Source organism: Necator americanus, chromosome V (genome assembly GCF_031761385.1).
Source record: "Necator americanus strain Aroian chromosome V, whole genome shotgun sequence".
NCBI lineage: Eukaryota > Metazoa > Nematoda > Chromadorea > Rhabditida > Ancylostomatidae > Necator > Necator americanus.
The window spans coordinates 24,205,266-24,218,915 of NC_087375.1; the positions used below are offsets into that span (position 1 = coordinate 24,205,266).

The 13,650-nt window shown below is 40.2% G+C and overlaps 3 protein-coding genes across 3 annotated transcripts; all 3 read left to right on the forward strand.

The window, feature by feature from the left end:
• Window positions 1–25: 25 nt before the first annotated feature.
• On the forward strand, window positions 26–340 carry RB195_015028 (uncharacterized protein; the record flags this gene model as incomplete). The annotated part of the gene is made up of 1 exon (XM_064205545.1): window positions 26–340. One exon carries the CDS (start codon window positions 26–28, stop codon window positions 338–340), a length of 315 nt encoding a protein of 104 aa, XP_064061426.1.
• Window positions 341–374: 34 nt separating this feature from the next.
• RB195_015029 (uncharacterized protein) lies at window positions 375–812 on the forward strand (the record flags this gene model as incomplete). The annotated part of the gene is made up of 1 exon (XM_013453493.2): window positions 375–812. The coding sequence occupies one exon, from the start codon at window positions 375–377 to the stop codon at window positions 810–812; it is 438 nt and encodes a 145-aa protein (XP_013308947.2).
• Window positions 813–875: 63 nt separating this feature from the next.
• Window positions 876–1,157, forward strand: RB195_015030 (uncharacterized protein; the record flags this gene model as incomplete). Its single annotated transcript, XM_064205546.1, has 1 exon — window positions 876–1,157. One exon carries the CDS (start codon window positions 876–878, stop codon window positions 1,155–1,157), a length of 282 nt encoding a protein of 93 aa, XP_064061427.1.
• Between the last annotated feature and the right edge of the window lie 12,493 nt (window positions 1,158–13,650).

A 13,650-nucleotide genomic window follows, 5' to 3' on the forward strand; every position in this document is an offset into this window, starting at 1 on the left:
CCGGAACAGGGGCAGGGGGGAGACCATGCCAGGCAACGGCATTGCCGACATGGAATCTCAGACAGAAACTCTTGCCGAAGACGCCAAATGCCAAACTTTCCCAATCGAGCAATGCGATCAATCAATGCAGGTCGAGCCGAGAATGCAAGAGAGCCGGGAGGTGCAAGCGGGTAGGAAGCTTAGGGAAAAAGGAGCAGACGCAACCCACCACGAGGCAACATCCTACCCAGACCACCAAGGAATCGGGAGGGGATACCGACATCCAAAATCAGCAGGACAAACCACCGAGCAGCAGAGAAGGCAAGCATCGCTTAAGCAGGAATCAACCCGCCCACATTGAAGCAAAAAAGAGAAAAGAACAGGAGGAAGGAGAGATGAACGACGAGGACGTCCTAGAGAGGATGGATGAAGCCGGCGGGACGAGAGTGAAGCTGAAGACGAACGAGACGAGTGAGGACGTGGTCATAGAGCAGATAGGACAGGAAGCACAGCAAGCCCGAGCACAAATGGCCACGTACAGAATGGAACCAGCAAGAAGAAACGCCGACCGAGTGGAACCCGCGAGAGCACAACGTCGTGTACCTCCGGAAGCGCCCGGCAGGGATACAGCCAGAGAACGAGAGCAACGACGTCGGCGACTCAGAGCGGAATTGCGAAACGCACAGCAGGAACGGGATGACCTCCGTTTCATGCTACAGGAGCTGGAAAAACTGCCCACATGCCCGGAACGCCGGTGCAGCCGCATGGACGTACGACCATCCGAGCAAGGAATCATACGCTGTGTCCTGCGACGTAGTCCAACAGCACTATAGCGACTCCTGCATAGCAATAATGGACGCGGAAACAAGGAGACACTTCCTTGTTGAACGCGGAAAATGTCTGAAGTGCCTCAAGGAGAACTGCAGAGAGGGCATAAAATGCCCAAGGAGAAGCGCGTCATGCTTCTACTGTCACGAATGTTCCCATCACGCAGCTGTATGTCCCATGCCGGAACAAACGAGAGAAGTCCCGGACCGGGTGGAAGGATTGCACCAGAGCGTAGAGGAAGAATGAACAAAATCAGTCGACGCCGACGGAAACTGGAGCGATTCGAATCTCCACGAGATAGAACTTCTCATGACGTCCTTGAAGATTTCAAAGGACGCAGCGTCCTTTAAATTCTCTTTCTATTCAGGAACTATATTCCGTTAGATTCTCAGTATCAGAGAGACGGGCCCATTCCTTCGTTCTTTTCCCAACATTAGTTTATTTTGTTGTTTTCTGTTTGTTGTTCGTATTTTTATGTTATGTCATTATGTTTGTATTTTTTTATGGTTTAATAGACCTACCTTGAGGTGCCACTACAAAGTATTACCGAACCCTGGTCAAGGCGTGTAGCAGAAGGAAGTCTGGAAGAATTCTGTTTATTCTTCCAAATTCTGTTTAGTATGCTTTCATCAATAACAAAGCGAATCACCATCTCGAATGTGATGTGAACTCACCAAGAGTCGGGATCATTCATCATCGGGTAATTCCATTATACGATCCAGTGTCTTTCTGTGTACTTCTATGTGCAACATCATTCATCATCCGTCATTCTTTGAGAGGATTACCCGAATTCACACATACTGGCTTTTAAAAGTCGAATAAAATAATCGCTCACACCGTGTTAGCATTTTTCTGAGGAGCAGTTATATTGCATTGCTACACTACATTGCGTACAAAAAAGTATACAACGAATGGCGGTAAGCTTTCGGGAACTAACTAAACAACAGGATAATATAACTTCCACAAAATTGAATCAGCATGCATTACGGTGGTTTCGGCGTCCAGTATTGCCGAAAAAGGAAAAGTGACATTATTGATCTGGTCAATAGGCGATTCAGAATAGAGGTCTAATCTGCTTCCATCCGTGGTGACTTCGGAGAAACGATCCTAAAAATGGGAATCAACAAATCATCAACAAAAATTATAATCAGGTCTCTCCAGGTCTGCTCCGAATAGGAGGAGCAGATATCGGAGAGGGGAGGGGGGCAGATACACAAAGCCGATTATGTGTAGCCGAATAAGTGCCCACCAAAGTGGCTGCCTTAAAGCAGGATGCCTTAGGCTAACTGTGGTCATTAAACTACGCTCAGCCACCACCATGTCACTGAGGTCGTGCCTGTCATGTTATGCTTCTATCGGAGTTGCCTTCTAGCAAGGTTCAAAGAACAAAAAGACGACAACGTAGCAACGTAGAAAAGGAAAAAAACCGCCAGAAAACGAAAGCGCTGAAGAAAAGACGTACGAAATTTTTTCAAGAACAAAGCAACACCAAAAAACATAGAGTTGCTTTGCTTTCTAATGCTTATTGCTTAATGTATGTAGTAGGAAATTTTATGATACGGTTATTCAAAAAATCACCGTATTGAATTACTACTCCGAAACATGGCAAAATCTGAAGTTTTCTAATATTGTATGTTTTCAAACTTCTCGCATTTAGGCATACCATAATTACCTTGTCTACTTTTTTAAGGTCTGCTTCTAATATAATATAACTCTGCATACGCACATACACACATAACTCTCAATAATGAGGCTTAACTATTTCATCGCGGTTCCAAAGATGTGTATTTTTCAGCAGATCAAAAACCTGCTGTCTAGATCTGCACACAACAGAAAATCCAACTTTCATTAATGTTTCAAAATCTCCTTTTGTGATGAATTGCCTAGAAAACTTTTTCCAGAAATCATTTCTTTTTATACAAAAGCCGGGACTTCCTGGCCTTATTTTTGAGAAAATAACTTTGCAACTGCATACATTCGAAAGAATTTTTATCACCTCACGCTTTAATTAAATTTTGAACTGGATCTGTGCGTACGTTGCGGGCAGACTTGAATGCATCAGGTAACAACTGTTCGAATTTCCTGCTTTTCCTGATTTCCTTTAAAAAATACTATTATTTTCTATTTCTGGTATTTCGTGTGCAGTTGCTTCACATATCTGTAAACGTAAACGATCGATGCTCTGTACAGAGGTAATAGCAGAAATAGCGTGTACCTGCGAGGCATGCTTCGTATCTTATTAGACGATGAGGGACGATGATGGGCTGAGCATGAGGGCAGACGCAGCGCAATGGTCTGCTAATGCTGCACATCGCAATTAGCGATCACCCGTTGGCAGTCATTTGCCCTAAGGATAAGCTGTCGCACGATACGCACCCATATTAGGGGCAGTACCCGGTAACGGCTGCTCGAATCCCGAGAGGCTACATGGCGACCTAGCTCCTCCTTTTCCCATGCACGTTCCCAGGAGTCCCGTCCTCTTGCTGAATTCATCCTCGAAGGATTTGGAGCTCAGAGATAAAGTAATGTGGCTTATGGTATATAGTGCGCACGCGAATTTCAAATACGACAATACATTCAAAACGGTAAAAGAAACATACATGCCAAAACAATAGCGAAATAACCCGACCAAGCACTGAGTACCAACTGTTATGTGCGCTGGTTGGCGCGCGAACCTTACCGGACGGTACCTGCGGCGATTTTCCCGTCACCGCCCGACTGGGAAAGTCAGTCACGATTATCAGTGTTGCTAGTATGGTAGGAAAGAACTTAAAGGCATCACCCCACGAATCTGAGGGGGTACGGATTTTAGGTGGAGCATTCGTGTTCAGGATCGCAGATTATGGAGAGAGGAGTGATCCCGTCCATTTCTTCCTAATTGCCGTAAAAAACGCCTCGGAAGATACGGCTTCGAGCGCTCCGGTACTCTATTTTCTACAACGAGTTCGATTGGAGCGCGCCACCCTTGTGCACGTGCCGCATCTCCCGGACCGTTTTTTACGGCAATTAAGAAGAAATTGACGGAATCACCTTCATCTCCATAATCTACGACTCCGTATACGAATACTTCACCTGAAATCCGCACCACCTCAGATTGGAAATTGAATAAAGTTAAAATAACGCAAACGCAATATTGAACTCCTTGTCGAACATGTTGCAAGACAAAATAGACTTGCTCGCTGTTTTGAAGCTGATGGCAAAGAAATTCCCCGATGTTGACCAGATTTATTAGGAAAAAAACTGTGTAAGAATCGCATTATTACATCTTTCTACACAGATATGTTTCCCGATAAAGGAACGGGTAAGTTTAAAGATGGGAGGTAATGTACTCTGTTGAGCAAAATAATAATTCATCAGTTACTAGTATCACACATCTGCGTTCTAAACTCCACTTCTTTCAGAGAAAATAGCTGCAATCAGAGGACATTTCCTATACCACACCCTCCTGCCCCCTTCCGAGACTCGGATCAGATTACATGCGAATACCTCCATCAGAACAGCGTTATTACGGTTTCAAAAACAGATGAACAGCAATCTGAATCCATTCCTTACTGTGTGAAGGATTTACTACCTGACGTGAAACGTTTTCAAAGTTACAATTTATATGACTTTAGAGCCTACATGAGACGGATAGTTTTCAGATTTCCGCATTCTTGAAAGTTTTAATAGAGTGGATTTCTGTACACAACGGTAAACAGACAACAGACAAAAAACGTCATTTCCAAACATACGGAAAAGAATCGTCAAAATAAGAATCGTGCGTAGCATTTCCGAAGAAGCTATTGATTTTAATGTCTACCGCAATAATTCAAATGATTTTGTTATGTTGTATAGAATACTTCTGCTGAGGTTGCTTCCTGTTAGTTAATTTTTATAGAAAAGAATAAAGTGTGTGTCGTATCAGTCTACTTCGGATACGCCATTGGGTACGACTCCAATCCAGAATCGTTAGAGATTTTATGAGCGCCTGTGCGGTTACACAATGACTCGGGTGGATACCGATATCAAGCCAGTGTATTACTGTATTTTGTCTTTCTTAGACAACTCTAGTACTGATTTATTGACAACGCAGAAATTGATTTTTTGGGTGACTTAAGGGCGGTTTTAAGCCGTGGGCCGCGCATTTCTTTTCAACGAAGTTATGAATAAATAGTAGATACGCAGCAATACTTCGAACAGAGATGTTATGGAAAGTTGCGACAAAAAAGGAAAGGGACTTTTACAAAGTATTTACGAGCAGTGGAGAGAACGGATAACTTAGTTTGCACAAAACTTTATTTTGATATTGTCAACATGAAGAGTATAACGCAACAAACAGTTGACGTTAGTGCGATGCACAGTTACTTGGGCAGTTGCAGAACGGTGACTCCAAATAACTGAACGCTCATAGAGTGAAATATTTTGTTCGTACTATCCCAAGATACTAAATTTGTGAGTGAAAGCAGAGAACGTGGGTTGATCTAATCAAGTATGAAGGTATGGAGATATATATTAAGCAATGTGAAATATTATACAACACTATGTATTACATCATATGAAACAGTCTGAAGTCCGGTTTTAGGCGGACTAAGCTCGTTATTATATTACTACTTTGAACGTCCGGCTAACTCCTGACATTAGACTTCTGAGGATCTCCTCATCCGCTTTCACTATTTAATAGAAATTAAATGTAGTGGCATTTTCATGGAGAAATTAGGTTTGTATTTTTTTCTAACGACGCTTCTTTCCTCTTTCGTTTTAGAAATTTTAGAAATTTAAGCATTCCCGAAATAATTATGAATTGAAATGATTTCATGGTCTCTTCTTAAACTTGTCAGTACAACATTTGAGGACTGTTCAAACTTTATTTTACACCTACACATATTCCTTCGATTCCGTAAAAATTTGGAAACATAGATTGAAGCATGAGTTTTTCTTCCCTTTCTCTTTAACAATTAGCGCAGAATAATGTGCTAAAGTGGAATGATATGAACGTCATCATCGAACTAATAAAGGTAAAGTTCTATTTTAGGTCAAGTAAACTGTTAGCTGCTAGCCGGTTAAATTCGTATTTTTAATTCCTGAAGACAGAATGCTAATATCCTGATAAAACAAACGTGCACGGGAACAGAAATGCGGAACAGTACATAAGGGTGAAACGCAGCAGCAGCTTTCATGCACACAACGTTTCGTTCACTCCCTGGCAAATTCACTGTTTCTGCGCGGTACTACTGCCCAGCCGCGCCGTCTGATCCTTGTAAACAAGTTTGCCGCTTACTGACGCTGGCGCACCTATCCAACGCCGTGGGACCCTTTTCACACCACAATAACGGTGATTTCTGCCGGCGCAACAATTCGATGCCGTGAGACTCGTCCCACTCTATTTTATCGCTTTGTAGCGCCGACGCACCAATTCGACGCCGTGGGACTCCTCCCACACCAGCTTCACAGCTCAGCATAGGTGAAGTTCCCTCGTGCACTCGAACATCATCGTGATGAAAAGCGATTTTGGCCTACTGTCCAGGATCAGTGTGGCCTACCGGAGAATGATAAGGTCACGGAATTTGGTCATTAGGCATGCCAGGAGCTGTCAACATTCGGCCCTGCAACTAAGATAGACTGCATGGCAGAATCCGACAGCTGGTAGTGTGCCAACGACCAAGTTTCTGGATCTTCTCGGCCTTCAGGGATACGGGTTATCCTCCACCCCCTTTCCAATCGATGAAGAGGTTGACGCGAAAATGGAAGGGGTATATATGGTACTAACAAGTCGTTCCTAACATTTAATGCTTTATGGAGTCACATTTTAAAACCTGAGTTGCTGAAGTTCGTCAAGCAGGATGTATGTCCGGGAATCACACTGCCAACAACACGAATGACGTCAAAATGTGAGTGAATGACAGTAGAAAGTTTGCTGAAAACTGCACATGGCTCGATCGATGAAGAAGATGGGTGCCTTGAAGATGGGAGTGTAGATGTTTTAGAAAAACTCCTTCTTATGCACAGTACACATTATAGATGACGCAGAGATGATACTGGAACAACACAATCCCGACATTCAGCGATTTATCAGGCCGTATTTTACAATGGGTGAGTTTTCGTAGTGCAAATGCGGTATGGCTACGGTAGGATGACGTCGCTAGAATTCATGTTGTCCAGGGGCATGCCTTGGTGAATCGATGGAAAGGATGACCTGGAAATGCAGGGGTAGATGTCGTGGGAGCAGTTCAAACAGAACTCTGAAGAGAATTCCGCAATCCTCGACGTTCCGTGAATTGACGTATGAGACGAAGTGATATGAGGCAAGAATATGGAATTCCAAGTATTGATAACAAGAAAACGCAGAATGGAAGGAGCGCAGATGCAAGGACATTCAATGCTATGGGGTTATACTTTACGCCGAGTAGGTGAAGTTCGTAGAACAATTGTTTATTTATTTATTTATTTGTTTTTTGTTAGTTTATTTCCGCAGTTGAAGTCCACCATCAATAACCGACGCCGCTGCTCAGAACCGACCATTCTGTATGCATTTTTTAACTTCGAAAAGAATGACGACCACGAAATTTTCCTCAACACTATACATAAGAAAAGAACAGCTCAGTTCTGAATATAAAGGATAAAGGCGTTAATCAGTCCGCTTGGGATGCCCCACCACTCTCACTTCAATTCAGAATCGTTTAAGGTCAACGAACGTGTAACTGGCCTATACAATGACTTGCGGTGGCTAGCCGATGTGTCAAGTTAGTGCTTTTATCCTCCCAAACAAGTCTGGTACCAATTTATCGACCCCGGAGGGATGAAAGGCTTGGTGAGCATGGGGGCGGATTCGAACCTCCGGTTGATTGTGCAGGCAGCGGAACCTCTAGCCGTTCACTACACTCCGAGTTCCAGGACGGTGACTCTAGTCAAACACAAAAGAGAACAGAATGAAATGATCCGTCCTGATAAAGAGTGATGTCTTCTCATAACTTTATTCTGTACTCCGGGATTCAAATCTAACCATCTGCACTGCAGTTCTGAGATGGTTTTTTATACGTAGTGTGTTCAATCGCTCCTCATAAAACTGTCAGAAGAGAACGAAGAACAATTGGTAATGTGATAAGATTTCTTTCTTTGTCAAATACGCCCTCCAATTTGCTTCGATAGTTTTCTGGTTCCTATTTTTTTCAAATTCTGCGTCTTAAATTGTGCGAATCATTTCTCTGCTCGGTTTTGCTTAACACATATGTTTTGCAATACATCTTCCAAATGTTCCTACGTCTTGAAAAACTCCTTTGAATGTAAACATGGGGAATTCTGTTCGTATGTGCTAACATACAAATAAACAAAGGACAGTAGCATAACGCAAATTATTGACAATCGAATAAATAGCTTACAGCACTTTTATAGTTTTGATATTCAAATGTAGAAATTTTAGTGAAGGGGTTGGCCTTATAAAAAAACTGTTTTTGAAGCGTTGCATTTCGCTCATCGCTTCTTTATTCTTGTAGGATAATTTGCTATATAGTTTATGTATGACTGTACAAACGTTTCCCCTAAGGAAGGTTACTGTAGGCCTACGTACTTCCTTGAAACATATAATAATTAATGTAGAGTTCATATGAAAACCCATGTAAGATCTTTCGGAAAGTTCGGCTGTCATCTTTTTACTGTACTTAGGCTTCTTCTGCCGGTTAAAGTATGCATACGAAATCAGTCGTAAAAGTATGGAATCGATCGTTAGAAACATTTAGGATCTCATAAAAAAGCAAAGCTAATAATGACTGACGATCGGCACGTAATATAGTAGTTCTTCTTCAACTTATAGTACGTAAGTACAATGAGTAGGTTTTCAAATTATGATCTACAAACAACTTTATAAGTTATCCAATACTCACCGTGAATACTCGAGGAAAGTAGAAGTTACTGAGTTTCAAAAAAAAAAAAAAAAACACCTTTTTCTCAATTTATCACTCCTATTCGCTGAAAAGTCGAACGATGGGCTGACAACTGTTGTCCTTTGTATACTTAACATTTATAGCTGTCTGTCTGCCTACTGCTGCTCTGTGTGTCCTGTAAATTGTTTACTAATGGCGCTTAATTGGCCACGCATTGTTGTAAGGTCGCATACAATGATCGTGTCAGAAATGTTCGGATGTTCGCTATGAAAACGTGAGCGGAAACGTGCACTATTTTCCTAAGTAGCCATCTCAGAAACTCTTTGATTTAGCTACCATCTTCCCTTAGTTCCTTCCTTTTCATTCTTAAAGAATTTTGCGGAAAGCTGATATGCTTTTTGAAGACAAGTTTCACGTTTTCACGTAACGTTTTCTTTTTATTTTTATTGTTTCTATTTTTGATCTTTTCTAAAATGAAATACAAAAGAAGATGTATAATGTGTGAAAATATAATTTTTATTTTTTATCGTTTAAAAATTTCCCTTACAACTTTTTGCCGACCACGGGACATCGTTGGAAGCACTTAAATTATTATGCGGTAGAAAATGTTCAGAATATTTCAGATATACGCATCATGATTGCAAAGTCGGGAGAACCTTAATTAAAAGAGCTGTTAAGAACATCTCATCAGGAGTTGATCATGATTACTCAATTTTTGCAAAATTCGTAAGAATTGTATGCAAAGTTTGAAAATCCATGCTACACTAGTCACTCATCTCGCCTTATTCTGCAGTTTTGCACCTGCGATCTAAGAAGGAGCGTCTTCTCATGGCCGTCGGAATCCGACTGGTAACAGTGGCGGTAACATTGCATCTTGGAGTCGAGAGAGGAAGGAAAAAACTGGGCAGACTGGTGTCATTAGTACGGAATGACTCTCCAACTACTTGAGTGCATTTAAGTTGAATCGAAAGGACGAGACATTGAAATTCGATGAAAATCCCTGTCCCATTTGTCCATTCGTAGTATAAGGTATAGACAACCCAATCAGCGAGTTTTCTCGGGATCACCGCGATCTGACCTTGCCTTCATTAGTCCATTTTATCTATAAACCGCATCTCTCCCCATGACTTGTACACTATCTGTCACAAGTGCTGATTTTTTGACAGTTCCTTCCTGCTAACTTCATTTGGTTCAAGAAAATAAATTATGTATTGATGTTAATGTAGGTTGCACAAAACTTTAAAATGTAAAATGCATAATAAAATGCATAATTTTAGTCAATCAAACTCTTTCGTGCTTTCGTAAAAAAACGCATAGTTTCTTTATCAGTTTGAAAATAGGATCAGCCTCTGGAGTCGTGCGTATCTACCATTAGATATGTACGAATGAAAGTGTTGATGAAGTATTCTTCCAAAAGAGTCAGCTAAACGCTTTGAAGACGTTATTCGCAAAAATTTTCCACGTTGGGTTCTCTCCTACCCAGGTATTTTTCCAACGCAAAATCTTCAATAACATTTGCGCTTCACAAATCCAAATCAGAGGCACCATTTGGACCTAAACCCTTTGTTTACGCAGCGAGATAACTCTTTAGTGTTGAAGTTAAAACATACGGAACAGATTAGCGTCGATCTTTTCGTTTTTAACAATAATATTTTATATTCTATTTCAATATGTTGTAATGGTTTTTTTTAAATTAATACTTTATGGGTTCTACATAGTAATTCATGAAATCAATAATTATTCATGATTATTATTTAAGTTATTCATGAAATCAATCCAACATCGAATATGTTCTCGAACACTGTCATTAATGTTTATGTGCTCATACGTAGCGTCTGCAGCCATTAATCAATCAAAAGATCAAGGAGGTCAGTAAAAAGCTACCTATTCAAAGTGGAAAGATTCAAGGACAGTCGAACATGGACAATTAGAAGATCATTTTCTAATGGAAGACTTTTCATTGTCTTTTCGTCAAAGATATCGAATGACTTTTTTCTTTGCCATCTCAGTTATTATCTCTATAAGTTACTGGTAACTACATATGAACTTATACTTTTCACTTTCCCACTTTTCCAGAATGGTTTCTTGGTATGTAGTTGTTTCCAATCCCTTCTTATCGTTTTCGCATTTTCATTTCCCTTTTCTATACTTTCTTATACCATTGTGGTACTAAAAGCAGCATCTTGTACATGGTGTCCTCATTTTGCATGTTCACTTCGCTATTTTACAAAGATCCAAATTTTCCAAAGCAAATACAACAATTTTTTTTGAAAATCAGGCGAACAAGAGGCACCAGAACGGTTCCTAAGCATCAATAAACTCAGAAAACAATAAAATGCCATTTCCATCAAATCATAAGGGACTAAATGTCGTTTGTATCCTTTTGTGATCTTGCGGAATGCCCGAAAAGAAACCGAGCGGAACACTCTAAAAAATTTGTAGGCGAAATGAATGTTATTTTACGCACAAGGAGAAAAATTCACTCAAGGATATTATTTCGTTTAATAAGTGCTTTGCTCCGTTTGTGTTTCAATGAAAATTTCCTGGGTTTCACAAGGGAACGTTGCTTGTTAACACTCAAACTGTTAAAAGACCAGGAAGTAATCATTTGTGGATTTACACAAAACACAAGAGTTCGCATTGCTGATGATCAAAAACTTAACGACTTTCAAAGATAAACAATCTGCATTTGTACACATATATCCGAGATACATACGTACGTAGTGTATGTCATTTGTTATTTACTATATATTTATTTACTACTGACTGCTACTATTTCACGTCCAAAACTCAACGACAGTTTTTATGAATAGATGAAACAGTTTCGGTCAAAAAAGTCCTTTTTTTCAAACCATATGCATGTACCTTGTATAGATTTCATTGTAGTTAGTGAGTGAGAAAATTCCCATTATAAAAAAAACTTATAAACGTTACGAATTTTTCGCTTGTGTGTGTGTGCTTCGTGTCCATGATTGTATGTACATGAAGTTGATTCTTCGCTATCGCATAGTTTTGTCAGTTCTAATCACTGTTTGCTAATCCGTTCTATGTCAACTAAGCTTCCATAACTACAGGTTGTTTTCTTCGCACATCGTAACTACGCTTTAAATTCCTTCAGAGCCTATCAGATGAAATGCCGAGTCCATACCTAACATTTGCTTTACTTCTCATTACTGTAGTACTCGACTTTGCCCGAATGTTACGCGTTGAAATCCCGTGACGGGACGATCGTTGTTTGAGTAAGATAAAAATTACCTCATCGGTCAACACAGGTCAATCGGTGAATCGGCTGGCTAACACAGTTCTACTCGCGCTGGAAATGACATCAAGAACGACGAGACCAGGTGCGTTCACTCGCTTTTTACGACATGATTTTTCTAAAGTTTTATTTTTATCTGTTTACAAATGCTCTGACTTGCTGGCATCTCTTCACTATGTTTTTTTTTTAACCATTTGAAGCAAGATTTTCCATAAAATTAATATTGATAGAAGGGTTAAAATAATGTTGTTTGTGTTTGTTTTTGCGACCATTGGATTACCTCTGCTATAGGAAAGGAAAAAACAGGACTTGCTTTGACTTTATGAGGATAAATCACATATCCTGCGGCTGAACTTTTCCGCGTTATAGTCGGATATCCGCCGTGCGAGCGGATTAATAATCCAGTCTAAAGGATGACTTGTTGCTGGATCCAGTGATCGATGTTTGGATTTCTGCGAAATGAAATTTACAATTCAAAAAAACTTAAAGTTACTGAAGTGTATATTCTGGATGTATATATGCTTTATAAGCGTGTTGGAGTGATCTCAAATAGGGGAACAGCTGCTTATGAAGCATCAAAGACTGGAGGAGGCCTGACCTCACGTGACTCTTGACCACCTGCTCGAAAAGGATACCTTATTTAACATTGTGCTTCACCTGAACAGTTTCAGAAAAAAAAGCTAACTTCCTGTAGTTATAACCATGCAGTGATCGCTCAGGGATAAATTTCCAGAAGATGCTTTGTTATGTTAAAGCCTCTGATAACTTCCTTGAGGACATGCGTCGTGTTGTAGTGGGTCGAGGAGTAAGTTATGAGTGCTTTTTTCAAACCAGTAAAAATGAGAAATTACCAAATTAAAATTATCTAAATCTTGTGCCTAATTCGACGGAGAATTTCTCGTCTTATATGAAAGATGTATCTCGAGTTTTTAATTTTTTTATTGATCCTTGTTTCTCTAAATCACTAAAATTTAGTGCCCAATGAATAAGACTGAACATTTTTCGAAACTTTCTGCTATCTGTATTTAATTGAAGCGTTAAAACTGCCAATCCTGCTCGTAAAAATTTTTTTGTGGATGACATCGAACGAAGGGTAACGACTCAAAAGAGGTGCAAAAGACATGAGAAAAAAAGGAGCAGAATAAGCTTATGAGGCATCGAAACACTTACTGAATCAAGGGAGGAACAATAGGAGAGTTCCGTCTGAAATAAACAAAGATCAATAAAATTAGGAAATTGCAACGCGATTATCGTGTAAGGCGAGAAATTCTCTATCGAACACTATATGAAAGTGTACAACGTTTCGAGAAAACGTTCTATACATTCTTAGTTTTGGAAGAAAAACAACTCATCATTTAACCCAATATTTCTAGTATTTATTCGAAATATGTTAAAAAGTTCTGTTTTTGCTTGAAGATCTGCATAGGTCGAAACAATCACGGAACTACGAAACTTCTGCAGTCTTTTGGAACTTGTAATGTTACCTTATTGGTGTGCAATTACCCGTCATTTTCCAAGTGTTACTTCAAATTGACATCCTACCGCACGAGTTTTGATCCGAAAATTGCTACTGTCGTAGAGTGGCTAAGCCGCATCGTGACTGCCGCTTTGTGAAACGACGGACGGATGGTTCTCTTCCACTAACCAGTGCCGTATGCAGTAAACGACCAGATTACTTTTTTTCGCAGCAAAACCGGCTTAACGCTTACGTTTTGTCCTCTTCAAGCT